Source organism: Apaloderma vittatum, unplaced genomic scaffold (genome assembly GCF_000703405.1).
Source record: "Apaloderma vittatum isolate BGI_N311 unplaced genomic scaffold, ASM70340v1 scaffold39492, whole genome shotgun sequence".
Taxonomy (NCBI): Eukaryota; Metazoa; Chordata; class Aves; order Trogoniformes; family Trogonidae; genus Apaloderma; species Apaloderma vittatum.
In genome coordinates this window covers 2,127-20,334 of record NW_009703865.1, presented here as the reverse complement: position 1 = coordinate 20,334, position 18,208 = coordinate 2,127, and the positions used below count along the sequence as shown (strand labels likewise).

At 38.7% G+C, this 18,208-nt stretch overlaps 1 protein-coding gene across 1 annotated transcript in view; it reads right to left on the bottom strand.

Moving 5' to 3' along the window:
* LOC104270420 (hemicentin-1-like) overlaps positions 1-18,208 on the bottom strand; it is a gene marked incomplete at its 5' end in the record, with an annotated part of 49,474 nt that overhangs the window by 29,675 nt on the left and 1,591 nt on the right. Inside the window, 18 exon segments of the mRNA XM_009864784.1 lie at positions 133-274; positions 3,429-3,565; positions 4,341-4,422; positions 5,527-5,717; positions 6,299-6,577; positions 6,961-7,058; positions 7,225-7,408; positions 8,861-8,985; positions 9,499-9,658; positions 10,795-10,944; positions 11,167-11,298; positions 11,429-11,510; positions 11,747-11,949; positions 12,083-12,196; positions 13,013-13,174; positions 16,183-16,279; positions 16,793-16,980; positions 17,900-18,013. Of these exon segments, the coding sequence (XP_009863086.1) occupies positions 133-274; positions 3,429-3,565; positions 4,341-4,422; positions 5,527-5,717; positions 6,299-6,577; positions 6,961-7,058; positions 7,225-7,408; positions 8,861-8,985; positions 9,499-9,658; positions 10,795-10,944; positions 11,167-11,298; positions 11,429-11,510; positions 11,747-11,949; positions 12,083-12,196; positions 13,013-13,174; positions 16,183-16,279; positions 16,793-16,980; positions 17,900-18,013 (2,640 nt within the window).

Below are 18,208 nucleotides of genomic sequence, written 5' to 3'. Positions count from 1 at the left end.
CACAGTTTAGACATAGTCTAAGTGATCAAAACTTGGCTAGAAAGAGACTATTTCATGATTCTTGCCATTATGGACTCCTGCAGAAATACCATGCAAAGATCAAAATGCACAACATTGGATCCACAATTTTACCATGCACTGTCAGCACGAACTCCCTGGTCATTTTTCCTGCGATATTACTCGCCACACATGTATAGCTTGCTGTATCGCTGAGCTCAGCGTTATTGATCTGCAGGTAGCGCCCACTGGAGAGGATTCGGACACGAGGAGTTCCCTAAGGGTAAAGAGAGAGTTTGACAAATTTAACTTCACCATTGCTCTCTTTATGAAGAGAGAACATTCTTTCATTGCAGAGTAATAAAAACCATGAAAGAAGGCCAAAGATAAATGAGGGACTGAATTCACTGTTGGCATAACCTTGTTTACATCCATGAAGATAACAGGATAAACGGAGTTTTAAAAAACTGTCATTGCCTAACCAGTCCCCCTTGAAGCCCTGCCTAGAACTTGTGCCTGAATAAGGCAGCTTTTTAGGGTTACATAGCCTAGACGTTTCTGAGTTTTTACAGAAAGGAGCAATGAATAGCACATGATGAATTTTACTTATTTTTTCAACAATCCAATGCACACTACACTATGTTTCTCTACACTGCTCTTCAAACGTCACAGCCTTGTCCAGGTGGGAGCCCACATAAACTGAGCCTCCTAAGTTTGGTAGCCAGCGTTTCTGACTATGGAGATACCACTCTTCTCAGCTCTAAAATGACTCTACATTTCAAGTCAAAGCTTTTTTACCACAGCCAGTCTGGGTCATACCTGCATGGATGACTGACGGCAATATCAACTACAGGTGTTAAAAAACTGGACTTGGATTTAAAAAAAAAAAAAAAAGGCAGTAGGAAAAGAACTGAAACTCAAACATTTCCAGTATGTTCTACACACACCACAGACAGCTGACATTCCCATCTACTCTTCTGGTTAGGAGATCTGACAAGAGCAACTACAACAGATCAGTGAATCTTCTCCAGTTCCGTACTAGCTCCCTAACGTGCTGGTCTCATCTCAGGCACCAACTCAGCAAGTCTACCAAGGCAGAATAAACAGCGGTGCTGAAGCCTCACAGGTAGAATGAGACTGACCATCACAGCGGGTTACAGACAGTCAGATTTGGGGTAATATCTGCTATTTCCTGTTGAGTACGCTGCTTATGCTATGGTTTCTAAACACAGAAGCAAACAGATGACAAAAAGACAAGTGATGAAGCTATCATTTAATCCTTATGCTCTACTCAAGGTACATCAGAAAACTCATCTTTGAAAAAAACCCACAAATTCAGTAATTCTTTTAGTGCTTAAATAAAGCCAGATTAGGGCAAGATCCTCCTACCTATTTCTTTTCTTAACACTCAACGTGCATTTCCAAAATAAGGGAGTGTAAGGAGTCCATAGAATCATAGAATGGTTAAGGGTGGGAGGGACCTTGAAGATCATCTAGTTCCAAGCCCTCCGCTGGGGGCAGGGACAAAGCTGACAGAGGTCGTATCTTTCTAGAGCTCTGCTACCAAAACCGGTGGTGCTGCAAAATTACATCATTAAGCATACAGAGTTCTAGAGTAGACCTTAAAACCTGTACTGCAGAAGATAACAAAACCAGGAGGAATTATCCTGGAGTGACACTCTCCACTGCAAGGCTGTTTCAGAAAAAAGAGTAACGATTTAAACGGAAATAAAGCTGCAACCTGAGAACCTGATTTTCTCCAATCTTCCCTTGTCACCATGAAATGTCAATTTTTCCAAGAGAACGAGGATGACAGGCCACAGAGTACCCTTCTTTCCACACCCAATGAGAGCTCTTTCCCAGCTGCTTAGTATTAACAGGCTGTTACATTTCCCTGAGGTTGAAAAAGCAACCAGGCATTCAGGAGGACACTAATGTTTCCCTGGTCTCTAGAGTATGCATTTACATAAGCTAAGCTGAAGAATGAGAAGGACAGTAGGGGACAGAATAAACCTAAGTCTGCTACTTAAAATATACATCATAAATTAATGTCTGAATTAAATTTGTAATTAGATTTAGTGCTGGAGGAGAGCTACCTCTAAGAGACTGCAATTCCCTACTCTAGCATAAATCGAAAGGCAGGGGGGTTGGCCATACTATTGTACAACCAAGACGCCTCAACCCTCATATATTGATATGAATTCATGAGGCAAGAAGAAAATTAACATTACAGAAGTTAATTTACAGGTTATCAGCTGAGTATCTCTGTCTATCATAGTGTTCCTCTCCTGCTCTGCCTTCTGGTGAATATTTGTAATAGTGCCTTCTTTTCTTGGTTTACATTTCTTAAATAACGCTTTAAAACACAAGCTTTCCAAGGAAGACTGAGGCAAAAAGTATCCACATACTTAACTTCCAAGTCTTGTTCAACCTTGCAATTTTAAAAAAAATATTACTACCCAATTAAATAATTAATCATTATAAGAAGAGTGTTTCTGTTAAACTTGTTTCTAGCTAGTTTTTGTGCTACATTCCCTAGCACTTAATAAGACATGCCCACCATATTCTTACTTCTTCCACTAATATTTCATTCTTCTAAATTTACGACAGAGAAAGAGTCTGAGGAACTGCATGTCAAAAGCAAAGCAAATAAGCAGAACTTCAGCTGAAGACTAATGATGGACTACAGTTAAGGGAAACACAATTCATGGGCTGAATTTGTTTCCTTTTTCTTAAAGAACAGTTGTAGTAAAATTATCAATTTATTAAGTTCAATTAATAACGGAACTTAAATTTTTCATTTAGAAAGCACCTGGTTTCTGAGTGATGTCAAGGAATAGGATGGGAAGTAAAAAAAAATTCCTTATAAACCATTCTTATCTTGCAAATTGTCTCCCAACCAGCAGAGCCTCAATGCCTTAACATGACACTACATGGAGGTCTGAGTGAAAAAGCTGCATTTGATACCAAAACTGTGGTGATCAGCAACCCATTTTCTTTTTTTTTTCTTTTTTTCTCCAACATAAAGAATTTCAATTCCTTTCTAAACACTACTAGAATAGGAGGATGCATAATATACCCAAAGGAAAGACATAGTGTAGTCTTTTCTCAGCTACCTGTCCTGGGAAGCCATTCAGGAGTATACCGAAGGCTTCTAGCATTGTTCAGAGGATCCAGGAGGAGCAAGGGATCCCCCTAAAGGAAAAAAGAACAAGTAACAGCGGGATGGCTACTTCACATGCTTGCTGGCTTCAGGTAACTCGATTAGGACTAACTGTATTTGGCCTGGGGCTACTCGGTTTCTCTGGAATTCAAGGCACCATAACTTGGACTGCGCTGAAGGGGCAAGTGAGTGGAATAAGAGACCTCAGGCACTGTGTGTAAAACATAAAGGGAGCAAAAGACTAGTACAAATTACGTAACCACTGTACCTCGAAAAGTTCTCCATTTTTAAGCCACGAGATTGTTGGAGGTGGCACAGCATCTGACTTGCATTCCAGTATAACTTGTCTGTTCTGCAACACGGTGAGGTCCTGTGGGCCACTGGTACCAGCAATGTTAGGAGGAACTGTTACAAAAATAAAGAAAAAAAATAAATACCACAGGTATGAGCTACCATTAAAATTAATTTGTTGAAAATTTACCATTTATTTCTTAAGTTTAAAATAAATGCAAAGCTACACTGTCATTAATTAGTTCTACTCCCCAATACTCATGTTAAAATTATCACATTTGTTTAATTGGTGAATCTGTTTCCTAAGCGACAGAAATTAAACTCCACTCTCAGTGAAAGTACCAGCATTTCAGCTAGACAGACCAGAGATCACAAAGTTCTGTAAACGGTTTGCTAATAAACATGGGAGATATAATCTCCAAGAAGAAACCCGGGGATATTGTAGAACTGCAGGTGTCCCATTTATACTTCCTTTACTCACATGTGTTTTATGGAGTCATTTCTAAATACATTTCTTACCTTTTTCCACTGAAAAATTAAGATTATCACAGATACCAGTATACTTCACATTTTTTTTCAGTAAGCACAATAAACTTAGTCCATCTGAATACTGGTATCTATGAACTTCCTAGGTATTCAAAATACAAGAGGTGGAATTGTAACAGAAATCAGCTGCATCAGGTGGAACTTTCCCTTCTAACGGTGTATCATTTTCAGAATAGCTACTCTGATTCAGAAACGTTAATTACGATCATATGGTGCAGTATCACATTCTCAAAACATATTACTTCTTGTTCAGTAACAAGAAACTTGTTAAATGAGATATAGATACATACTGTAGTAGTTTATACTCTAAAGGAGGGGGTTTTTTTCCCTAAATTCAACCTACCATGCACTCTTACTAAATATTCCTTATCGTCATCTCCTGCTGGGCTAGATGCCAAACACGTGTATCGTCCTGTGTCCTCCACCTAGAAATACAGGAACAGCTTCAGCAGAAACCTCAAAATATGGCAACAATGGAGAAAAACTGTGAAATACAAATATGGCAGCACTTGAACACAAACACAGTGGGCAAGGAATGCCTGAAAATAAACTAATGACATTCTTGAAAACTTCTTTATTCAACTCTGGTGGGACAGTACAGAAATGGCTTGGGAGTTGCAGGTCCCCACAAAATCTCTCTGGATAATGTGTCTCCAGCAAGAACCTTTCTCTTTGTGATGCTTTTTGCAAGAAGTAATCAATAAACCTGGAACCGGCTGTAGGCATCCATCTAAACAAGAGTCAGTTTGGGGTACTAAGGAAATTTTTTGTGCATGCATACTCATTAATACCTTTATCTCTTCTCCTTTTTGTAAACTCTTCACTGAAAAGGCAACAAGCGTTTGTTTAAAAAATGAACCAAGGAGCAATCATTCCCAAGCCCTGTCCCACTTCTATTTGGTGAACTTCAGCTCAGCTGAATCCAGCTTTAGTTTACTGGTGCAGGTTTTCAAACTGTTTTTCCCCTGGACTCTCCTTGTCTGAATTAATCTGAAAGTCCTTCTAATTGTCTTTATTTTTTTATTTACTTGCACACAGATAACTGCAAATGCAGCTTTTCTCTGTCATCTATGACTTACACATATAAGAAGCAAATGGGTATTGGAAAATCTGAGCTAACTGAAAGACAATAAAAGATAAGGAGTAACACTAAAGAAGAAAAGCATGAGACAGTAAGAGGAAATGAAGAACAGATTAGAGACACAGACTAAAGCCAGAAATAACCCCTAGCATTCATTGTTCTGCTTTGTAACAAGAAGCACCAATAATAATTACAGAACTCTGAAATTAACTTGAAATAATAATGTTCAAAAGCGCTTGGCCACTCTCAACTCATAATACAAACTGCTTGTTCCATACAGGAAACTCCAAGGCAAGGCTTGAAAAACACATCCTCTAACCACAAATGCAGGTGGATCATTTCACAGAGGCTTTTTAGGACATCTCTTAGGATGGGTCTAACAGCAGGCAGTTCTGTGCATCCCTCTAGGGTTTGCAAAACTGAGCCTACTTTGCAACAAATACTCTACCTGAGCACTGGTTATCTGAAGGACTTCTCTTAGCACATGAACATTGTCATTCTGCAGAAGTGGGCGCCCATCCTTCATCCATGAGATTTTGGGGACTGGAATGCCAGAAGAGATGCAGAGAAGTTCGAGAGGGTTGTTGACGATGACGGAGAGCTCTTCTGGTTCATCTGACCCATTGATGTGAGGCGGCTCTGTGGAAGGAAAAACATCCGAGTTCTTTATTGACTCAGAAAACCTGTTTTGTAAAACACGATACACAGCCTTGTGGTTAGAGTCTGTAGAGTTAGTCTACATTAGTGTTATTTCTGGCTGTTTCAGGAGCTCACCAAGTATCTCACGTAATTTTTGTCTGCCTCTGTCTATTAATGCGTATGAGCTGTAATTATTAGTTGAAGTATTTTCACAATCCCAGCTAAATACATATAATAACATCAAATATATTTATTAGCCCTTCAGCTATGCCTTTAGCTGTGCTATCATTCTGCCAAGATGAGTTTCTACTGACCAAAGTTATTCATTTAAACCAAATTAATTTATAAATCAGTTTAGTGTTAATCATGGCATATTCCAGTACTCACAAAGTGTTGGAAAAAAATACACACTATACTACACATTCACACATTATTTATCTTCTATTTCCTTATTTCTCTTATCTATCCCAGTAAATGTTTCTTGAAAATACTCCTTATCCCTAGAGATCTTTTCAGTTGTTGTCCAGAGTAGATACTCATGCACAGCTCACTTTCTGCTCATCTGAAAGGTTAACACTTACCCAGCACTTTTAGGGAGAAGTGCTTGCTGCTATCCCCAGCTGCATTGGATGCTACACAGGTGTATTTGCCTGTGTCACCAATCTCTGCTTTTACAAAATGAAGGACCATTCCCTGGTTACTTGACGTGAGGTGAGCTCCAAGGCTGACAGGCTGCCCATTTTTGAACCAGGACATTGTGGGGGCAGGCGTGCCGTCACTAAGACACTCCATTGAAGCCGAATTGCCTTTTACTACAGTCACATCCTCTGTTCCTCCTGCGTTATCCAAGCTTGGCGGGACTGCCGAGAAACAAAGATCCCATTCATACAGAGCACAACCCAGGTCTTAATCCTGAACATAAAAAAAATGGGAACGCAGCTACCCTTTTGCATTTTCCACTTACATTGGTGTTTAGCACCTGTGTTAAAATTCACTTGGAAATTATACATTATTATTCTTACTAAAAAAACACACAACTGTGACACATTATGGATTAATAAAACACTTTGCACTAAAAAATACACATTGGAAAGCTAGTTTCCCTAATGACTAACTACATTAGGTAGGTAATCATCATGTGCTTGTGGCTGTCTGCCACTTCAAGTTGGTGAGAAAGGAAACTGAATATTAGATTTAAGAAACTAAGAAATAAGATTCTTTATATAATTTCAGAGAAACTCACCAAAAACGTGAAGGTTGTAATGCTTGTTATCCACCCCTGCCCTGTTAGACGCTACACAAGTGTACACACCGGTATCAGATATTTGCACTCGGGCAACTCTAAAGAGAAAATCATTTTAAGCAAGCTGTAAATGGAAGACATTATCTTTATTATGGTATGGTTTGGATCAAGTTTTGTTCTTGCTTCCAAAAATACTACCAGAATTATGCTGACACAGCAAAAGAGAACAGAAAATGCAGCTAGTTAAAATAGAGGAAAACCAACCTGAGAATTTGCCCAGCTGACAGCAACCTGATTTGGGAGGAGACAGACAGAGGCAGGCCATTCTTTAGCCAGTTTATCTGAGGTGGTGGGGTTCCGGTAGCAGTACATTCAACATTTAGGGAGGTGTCCAAAAGGGCAGTGAGGTCTTCTGGTTCATCTTTATTATTGGCTATTGTTGGAGGAACTGCATTTTGTAAATATTGAAAAGGAAGATATTAAAACTGGCTCTTAAAATTATTCCGCACGTGTTACCTTGCAGGAAACCCTGCACCTAATGCTCCGCAGGCAATTCACTAAGAATGTCCCCATTAATTACTTTTTTTAAAGAGTAAATCCTCTAAGCACAATATTGAGCCCTAATAAGTTATCCATGTACATATTTAAAATCTGACACACTTTAGAATAGCAGTAAGATTCTCTCTTTGATTTGTTTGTGGCAAAAAAGAGGGAGAGAACTACAATGCAGGAAGGAGCAAGTGGTCAGGCCTTGGAGGGGATGGGCCAAACCACTTTAAGGGCCCGATGGGACACGGCAGTTCACTGCCACTCAAACCCACCTACTTCAAGAAATCTTAAAATAAAGTGAAAGCTAGAATCATGCAGGAGGAAAGTTAGTTTATTAACTTCTAGATACATATATACTGACTTCAGTTTTAAATATAGAAAATTTCCAAATGCCCAACTAAATATTCTAGCTGAATAATAGAACTGCTTTCTGGGTTTTTTGGATTTATATGTTAGTTTGAAAGCCTTGGTCCTGGGGGCAAGAGGGGACTCACTATATACAGAAATCCCAGCCGCATGCAGCTCTGAGCTCTGTCTGACTTAGGGTTCTGGCATGCACCATGACAGTTGCACAGACTGAAGTCTGTCATTGCTTGAACCTCAAGCAATACAAATTGACTAAAAAAAGTCTCCACTGTTGTGTAGTGTGATTCTGTCCCCAGAAGATACGATATGGTCATTCAGTGTTGTTAGTTATTATTTCAAAGGACATCTCTTACTACTCTGCTTGTGCTCGTACTCCAATTGACTCTGAGCCTCGGTGTGTGACAGACACTTACATCGCTGGGAAATGCTGCCTGTGCAGGACTCTTCACTCCTTCATGCCAGACACTGAACTTCATCAATTTTTTTTTTTTTTTTCAAATTAAACTGTCCACAGTCTACACTGCTAAAGAAGAGTCATGCTCACCATCTTCTGTAGGTCAAATTATGCAGATTGTTCCCTACCATACCTCTCCAGTTTTAGCTGATGTACTTTGGATGGAATTAGCAAAGATAAACTAATAGAACACAAATACCACTTCCGTAGCAAATCAGCCCCAAGTGTATCTTTCTCTACAAGGAAAAAGACTTTTCAAAATCACCGCAAACAGAATTCCTCTAATATGAAATACACCAAAGGAATTAATTTATGTTTATCTCAAAACACATTTACCAGCTATTTCAATCATTTTGTCTTTGACAGAACATCCTGTGTAATATACTGAGATATCTATAGTACATGAAATTGGAAACATATGCATGTGATATTATGCTGAAGAGAGGCATTCCTTTCTTGGCCCTCTCTTGCGAGTGCTTACAGAGATAGGATTACAGACCAGATTTCAGTTTCACATCTGTGAAAACTCACCATATACATTCAGGTTGAAAATTCGGTCTTCCTCTCCTGCAGGATTAGTAGCCACACAAGTGTATTTTCCTGTATCAGAACTGAGCGCTCTGAAAATGTTTAACGTGCTGCCATCTGGAGTGACTCTACAAGGAAGGTCATTAAACACAGTGAGCTTGTTTACATATTCCTGTGACCTGGCAAATAAACACTCAGTTTTGTACATTTAAATAAACTATCTCTATCCACTTGGGAACTCAGTGAAAGAACCATTGGCTTTTGCAGAATTTATTACTAGAAATAGGCTAGGAAATTTTTCCTAGAGATGTCCTGTTTAGCCTTGTATTAGGATTCAATTCCAACCAGTCTTTTGAAGAACCCACAATGAAAAGCATCAAGAGTAAAATGTTTCTATGTCTCAAATCTTTCCCTTCCAAAGGAACTTTAATAGACTTTAATTGTCTTTAATGAACCTGATGAATTTTAACTGAATTTATTAACTGAAAAAGAAACAGATATCATATACATATCTCAAGGAACAAAATAGACTAGATTTATAGAAGCTAAGGAGGGAGATAATGTTCTTAACCTGGCTAAGGTAAGACTGAGGTTTAAAATTACAGAAAAGGAGAACGCAGCGCCTTCTTATTTTTCCTTGCCTTGTTCTTTGCAAATCATCACTGGCAACTGTTTTTCCATCTTTATGCCATTGCACAACAGGTGTGGGCACTCCATTGGCATTGCAGACCAGCTGGATGCTTTCTCCCAGGAGGACGCTGACCTCACTGGGCATTTCAGAGCCAACAATATCAGGAGGAACTAGAAACATATGATGGAGGGAAGTGAAGATTCATCAGGAAGAAACATATTAAACTAGTAACACTGCAGCAGCTCATGAGCACTAGCATTTATGGCAGTACCTCCATTCAAACCTAGTTTAGAAATGATTATATTGTTTCTAGAGGGAGTTCTGCAAAGCTAAATTCAAAGCCATTTTAATCATTCCTTACATCAGCTAATTTACAAAATTATAAAAACAGTGTATCTTCACCATTATATTTAGTATCTATGGTTATCTGCTCAAGTAATGCTACCTTATTCCTCTCTACCACTGCCTGAAAGAAAGTGGTAGTGAGGTGGGAGTTGGCATCTTCTCCCAAGTAAGGAGCAACATGACAAGAGAAAATGGGCTCAAGTTGTGCCAGGGGAAGTCTACATTGGGTATTAGGAATAATTTCCTTACTAACAGAGCAGTGAAACATTGGAACAGGCTGCCAAGGGCAGTGGTGGCGTCATCAGCCGTGGAGGTGTTCAAAAAAGGTGTAGACATGGCACTTTGGGACGTGTTTTAGTGGTCATGGTGGTGCTGGGTTGACAGTTGGACTTGATAATCTCAAAGGTCTTTCCCAACCTTAATGATTCTATGATTCTAACATGTACAACATTATAACAAAATGCCATTTCATTAAACAGCTGCGGTGTGGGGCTGGTGTGCAGTACGGCAGGAGACAACTCCATAACAAATGAGGGTTTTTCATTTGAGCAAGTTAAAAAATAAGGAAATTCAGCTTGTATTTCTTTGCTATCTCCTCCTAATTGCTATGGCTAGAAAGGCAACAGGTATGACTGCTTCTGAAACCATGTGTGTGTGCTGCTCTCCCTGCTCATCAACCACTGTCACTTCAGCGTTGAGCAGGAGGAAGGATGTGATCCACAGCACACATGCACAGCCTTCCCTGCGGCTTTCAAGTTCTCTCTATTCTTTTTCATCCAAACTTCTGACTAGCAGTATAATCCTTTAACCATTTTTCCCACTGGTTGCAAATGATAGAAATAATTGTCCAAATTCTCCACTTCTCTACATGTTTAGGTCATCTCAGTGTCCCCAGTACAGATACAGTGTCACATTCAACCTATTATTAACCAGTTTTGCTCACTGCACCCTCATGCCTTACCTTGGATAGAAAGCACATAACTTTTCTGAGCTTTTCCTTCTATGTTTGAGGCAACACATGTGTAGGTCCCACTGTCTGGAAGCTGAGAGCGAGCAATCTGAAGCTTGCTTCCACCAGATAAAACATGAACTTCAAGAGAATCGGAGTTTTCTGCAAATATGTAAACAGGGAGTCATTCCAAACCAGGCAACAGAAAACAAATGCATCTTGAGAGCTTTTTTTAATCAAAATTTCACAACAAAGATTCCCATCAGTTAACGTAAGAGGCAGTTTAAAGACAGAAAAAGAAGAAACAAAAACTAGGCAGTAAATAGCAGATAGGTGCCTAAAAGGGGGAAAAAAAAGAGAAGAAAAGAGCATGAGGCAAGTTACCTATCGGTTTTCCATTCTTAAGCCACATTAATGTTGGTGGAGGAATTCCAGTAGCATCACACACGAAGGTAATGGGATTACTGATAGTTTCATTGACCAACTCTTGTTCAGGGCCTTCTATGTTTGGTGGCACTATAAATTGAATGGAAGCAATAAAAATGGTTTTGTTACCAAATATTTTTGTAAACCAATTTTGAATTATCTACTCTACAATGTCTATGGTATTATAATACCTACTGCAGATAATGCAGAGTATGCTCACCATAAACATTAAGATGGAAATTTTTATCATCTCGCCCTGCAATATTTATGGCTTTGCACACATATTGGCCCGTGTCAGAAACCTAAAATAAAAATAAATTTTAAAAAAACCTTATTATGGAGTCTTATTTTACCACTACAGTTTAGAGATATTAACAGCCTTTGCCTCTGCCAACTCAAGGTCCTTTTCACAGAATGAAAGGCCTCCAGCAAATACAACTCCTAGGTACAGCTAGTAGAATACTCCAGTAAAGCACAAAATAATTGCTTAACAGCAACAGAGCAGTGGCAGATGCAGCATCCCACAAGCCTGGCCTACCTCTGCGCTCTTGATTCGTAACATCTGCCCATCTGCCAGGATCTCCACATTCGCAGACTCTGAAATGATGCGCCTGTTCTTGTACCAGGTGATGACTGGTGGTGGGATAGCGTTGGATTCACACTCCAACACCACCGGGGCGCCCACTCTCACGTTCAGTGCTGTCAGGGAGGTTCCACCATGGTCTTTGATGCTTGGGGGCACTGCAGAAGAAGCTCAGAGTTATTTTGGCCTTCGTTTCGCAAGAGAGAACAAAACAAGCTAATAAAAACAAATACAAAATTAAGTATTTTCAAAGTAACAGATATGATTTCAGAAAACAGTAAGAATACAAACCAAGGACAGTCAGGAAACTCCTCTTCTGACTTTCCCCGGCTTGGTTTCTGGCAATACAAATATATTCACCACCATCTAGTAGCTTGGCTCGGGGAATCTGCAGAGTACGAGCACCTGAAGTAGAGAGAGAAGGCTTGAGATTTATCGTGTGGTTATTGTATCAATCTCTAATGCTATTTTAAAATTGTAGGTCCAACAGCCTGAGCTCAGGAACTATATTAACCTAATTTTTAAGGTTCATTAATCCTTAAAAAAAGATCCAGCCTAGAGAACTAAAATTATAGGGTGAATTTCATCAGCACTGTTAATTTTAAGTCTGGACCACAAATATTCCTCTTAGATCTGTTTGTTTTGTAGCTGTTAACTGCTGTCTTCTAACATAACTGTGCTCTTTCCACTGAGCTCTGTCACTGGCCCATTCTCTATTGCCCTGTGTCAGAAATGACACAGACACTCATTGACCTTATTTAGTGAGGAGCTTCGAATGGTTAAGGAGAGAGCTCAGAATATAGTTTCTTCCTGAGACTTCATCAAACTTAAACCAGTTTCGCACTGAAGTCAATGGGGAGGTTTGTATTTTTTGTCATCTAAGCCATCAGAATTCATCTCAGTGTCTGACATAATTTCTGACAATTTCTTAGAAAGGTTAGTCAAATGTAATCAAGGCCTCTATCAGAGCACCTTTGTTACGAGATTTTGCCCTCTAGTCTTTTCCACACAGCTTATTTCAGTGCTTTCAGTCTGAGTTAGTTTTAAAAGTGAACCCCCACAACAGCCAAGAAATTAAACACAGTAGTGCAAGTATCTTGTCTACTCACTGGAACAATACAAAGGATATAGTGGCTCCATAAATAGTGGCCATCACCCTTATCAAGACAAAACAGACAGAAGTTGAGTCCAAAGGCTGTAGAAATAGCTGAGATTCCTCACCAGGCACAATAAAAGTGTTGGTATTTGAACTGATAGGTTTTCCGTTCTTGAGCCAGCTGAGATCAGGAGGTGGAAAGCCAGTGACCTCACAAGTCAGAGAGATGAAATTATTCACCACTACAGTCAAATTCTCAGCATTAGTACCAATCACACTTGGAGGAACTGCAGAGAGAAATACATTAACGGTATTTAACACAGTGGTAGAAAGCAATATTCCAAAAGATCCTGATTTACTGACATAAAGCTGAATTGCTGAGTTTTGCCAAAGGGACAAGCTGCAAACATCTTTCATGTCCTATGAATGGATGTGCTGCTTCTTGGATGCATCTGGAGGTATGACTGAAGCCAATCTAATGGTCATTCCTGTTCCTGCAATTCACAAAAATTTCAACGATTTCATTTGCAGTCCTTCTGTGCTTGAGATTTTGGAAGGCTAATTAACCTGCAAGAGATCCTGCAGCTTCCAACTCTTGCTCTATCAATTATAAAATGCTGCACTCAGAGGACATTTGCTATGTAAGGCAGGACAGATTAAATTTATCTTGCCAGGATACATCAGATGACTAAGTAGCATTTCTTTCTGACATTGTCTTGCTCTGTTCTTTCTGAAATAGTTCATTTTCTCATTATAGAGAGCTAAAATTATTCCTTCTGATACAGTTCAGAGTTTCTTTGTTAACCAGACAAACGTATTGTTTAATAGTGAGCTAAGAAGTTTAAAATTCTGGCATGCAAGATTTTTTAAGCTTGCAAGTCCCAGTATTTTTAAGTACAAGAATATTTTGACATTCAACCTCTCCACAAGAACTATTTAAAATTAAATAACTGTAAATCTCTTCCTTTTAACAAACCCCAAGTTTGGGGTTCCATGTTTTTGCAGTGCAGATATTTAGAACGCTTAGGAGGAAAGCAAAAGCATGTTCTTGGCTCTGTTGGGCGGGAAAATCATTCCAAGGAATACACAGAATCCTCTTCTTCAAAGACAGAAATGTTAAAAGTATTTTGGACCATATCCACCAGAAATACTCCAGCGGCTTTCTGTCACTTGAATGACACAAAACAGTCATTAAGCCAAGTTTATTGCTCCTCTGTGGTGCTGCAGAAACAAGAGGAGTCAATGTAAATGGGTGAATTCAGTCCATATTTTTGCAACTTGGAATTACTGAGGGTTATTTTCCCAATAGGGAGCATAAAACATTTCACTAGAGCAAATGGAGAATTCTGATCTGATGACATTTTATAGTTACTTATATTTATTTACTTTTACAGTTACTTTCCCACAGTTGTGCTTATCAGCAGTGTGAGACAGTGGGCAATTCAAAATACCAGGCAGAATCCGAGCTATCTTGCAACGAATTTTGCTCAAACCATGTAAGTACTAGATTTCATATTCTGCAGCCCTCAACACATGTGCAAAACACACAGGTAATCTGCATATGCAAATACACTTGCATGTGCATAGAGATGCAGTAATGGGCACATTTTTAGTATTCAGGGTGAAAATCATCTATGTATTACATACTAAGGTGAGAGGTTGAGGTTTTAGAACTGGATGCTTATTTCCAATGTTTTAGAAGGTTTTATTGCAGTTTTATTACTCATCTTTGAGGGAAAAAAAAGTGAATTTTTTAACTTCTTAAAGAGCATCATCTTTAATGAAATTGAAAATTTCATTAAATGAAATGAAATTTATGAAAGTGGTTCCATTAAAAACATACAAAAATGTTGGAAAACTATCTTTTTTTTGACACTGACAAAAGAAAGATCATGCTGCTTAGTGATAATCCACTTTCATCAGTGCCTCCTGTGTGGTCCTTTCCTGAACAGCTATAGTCTAGTTTTTCAAATGAAACTTCATTCATAAAGACTAATAGACCTAAACTGGTAATACTGTTGAGCTACAAACCTTCATTCAAATTTTTCTTTTAAAATCATAGTATTAGACTATTGCCATTAAAAGGCAAATATTTGAAAGACAAAAAGTTTAAATTAAAACGTGAACATCAAGAAAAGCAAAATATTTTAGTTTAAAAACAATCTGGAAATCTGGATAGACTCCACCGAAATAAAATAACTCGCAGAGAATAACTCCAGGGCAAATTCTTCCCATGACAACACTATTTTTGGCTAACTGTATTACCAAGTAAAAAAAAAGAACCATAAATTCATTTTATTTAGTATGTAAATTTGCTGCATGTGTGAATGAGAAAAAAAAAATAATTCCTCTGGATGTAACAACCTGAATCATCAGATTCCTGGGATGCTGATACCATATTTAAGAGAAGACAGTAAAGCTTAGCTAACTAACAAGGATGTGAAAAATAAATACTGAACACATGTAGAAGGACTGTCTCTAAATTGTACAGAGAAAGCAGATAAAGACGTAGCTGCCAGTATTCCTTGGCAGGTTTAAAAATGTAATAGTGCAAGGAATTTGTGTGAATAACGTTTATTTCATCTCCAATTCAGAATGGAAAGCCAATACTGGTGGGCAGAAATGAAATGGAAAATTAGGATTTACTCTGAAATGTTGATTAGAGATAACCTGACTTTCTGAAGCTATCAGGAGAGGTAAGGGAAGGTAAAGGAGAGGTTGTTTTTAAAATAATGGAAAACATCTTGATTTCTTGATTGCATTTGGTTTAGACTTGTTACATTGAAGGCCCAAATTTATTTTAACCCTATTCTAACTCCACAGCAAAAAATAGAGAACAGAAAGGAATCATAAAGGGCACCTTTTTTAGAAGTAAGCTTTTATATTGCTGTATCTCTTTGTTTCCTGCTTCCAACCACCACTTTTCTTGGAAAATGCATTTTACGAACATATCGAAACAGACTATAACCAAACCCCTTTTGTAATTCACCATTTAGGGCTTAGCAACTTCCCTACAAAGCGCACACACACAGCCATTACATAACAATAATTTCCACCTATGGGGAACACCTCTGAGGAGCCCGAGCCATAAGGTATCAAAAGCCACGTGCTGCCAGGGTACTTGAAAATTACATTGGATTTCTGGTCTGTCAGTATCTCTATCACACCCAAGAAGCTGACTTATATTCAAAAAGCTAAGTACATGCCAAAGCACTCTGCTAGAACTAACACATTCAAGCTAAACTAACATTTGAAAGAAGATAATCAGAAAATTAAAGATTATTATTGTACTTACCATGAACGTTTAAGTTAAAATACTTCTTGGCGCTGCCCGCTATGTTTTCCACAATGCAGACATACCTGCCGGTATCCGTTATTTGGGAATTCAAAATCTAAGGGGAAAAAAAAAAAAAGATGGTTGTTGAGCTAATATACCAGAGCTTACTGTCAAAGGATCAAGTGGAGAGAATTAAGATCAGCTCTCCAACTGCTTTAATAGTTTCATCCAATCTCATTCATTGATAGGAAGGGGGAGTTCTTCAGAATACATTATTTTCTTAAATAATAAATAAATAAATAAAGAGTAGTGCAATAATCAGTTAGGGAAACTCAAATAAAATTAACAGCCTCAGGTTGTTCTCCACAAGAATCAATGATATTTTAGACCAAGTGATTTCACTGATGCAGTTCACAGCATGATGCCACAAACCATTTGGACCAGCACAACTGAGCGAACTACACCAGGCTGAGAAACAGCAGCTAAGGGACAGAAACAGTGGACAAAAACTCCTTAGGTCTGCACGTTGCAGAAAAAAGTAAAATTCAGAATCACATCCTTGACAAATCTAAACAGTTTTGTCATTATCAGAACTCGTGTTTGAGACGTTAGAAATATTTTTTTCTACCTGTAACCTCCTTCCACTGGACAAAAAGGTGTGTTTGTCATCTTCTGCTAGCAGGTGGCCATCCTTCTGCCAGGTAATACTTGGCGAAGGGCTTCCACTTGCAATGCAGTCCATCGCTGCAGCCTTGTTCACAAGCACCGTCACCTCTTCAGGGCGATCACCATCAGCTCCACTGATGGCTGGGGGCACTACGGAAGAGCAAAAGGTGAAAAGAATACCGTGACTTCATATTTCTCACTGTTCTCTGTTGAGTTTAAGACTGCAGACTAATCTTTTAGATCAGGTTTTTTGGTGAAAGCAGTGAAATCTTCAGTGAATACAGTGAAAGGTAATAAAATCCCAGGAGCAGTTCAGCTGGAACAAGTCAGTACAGCTCAAAGAAGAACTACACTTATTCACAGCAGCCATAAAGAAGAGAAAAAGGTGAAAACTCATTTCCCAGTTAGTACCTTGTGCTCTTTGCTGTCAGAACAAAAGAGGATTTCCAATGCAGGGCCCTTTCCTAACAATAAATGAGCATTTTCAGTGGTACATACAGAAATAAGCATTTCCCAAGGCAAAAACCTTGAGTACGTGCACACGCAATGCAAGCAGCATACAAAAGCTTTCTGTGCAATGTCTGTAAACAGATCATGGGAACTGAACTCTACAGACACTCAATGGCTGATCTACATCAACTGCCTTAAGCTTTTAGGAGTTTTGGAGGTATTTGAGAAAATTACAACCAAAATAAGGAGAGAGAAAAGTCTACTAGGTCAGAATTCTGAACTGGAAATCAAATAGGGCACAAGAGCTACCAAAATAAAACTAGATTTCTGCATATACTTTTCCTTCTGGTCAAGCATGACAGTGTTAGCACAACTGAGTTCATATGACAATAACCTAAAAACATACCGAACTAACGGCATTAACATTATCTTCATCCAATTCTGTGTATTTCCACAAAACTCCAGCACCTTGTATAAACATATGGATTTCACAGTTCACAAATACACAGAATTTATAAATGTTAAAGACATTAAGTAAACCTGGACTATAACCCTTCATTCGTTTCCACAGGACTTTTTTCTGTCATTCAAAATAAAAAAGGAAAGCAGGAAAGCTCACAGAGCACGCGGACATCATAATGAATGGAATCCTCCCCAGCTTCGTTGACTGCCACACACATGTATCTCCCAGCGTCTTCAGCCTGTGCCCGTGGAATCTGCAACACTCGGCCTCCTGGAGAGAAAACGCATTCAAGATTTAAATGTAGCATCGAGCAGTTTCCCTCATTTCCACACCACATTTCACTAGAGACCTGAGCAAGCAAATTTATGAATAGTCAGCATTTGTTCTGAATTATAAGTAACTAAAGCCTTTTATTTCCTACCCACTTCTTTTACCGACAGAGACTTGGAATTCAGCAATGTTCCT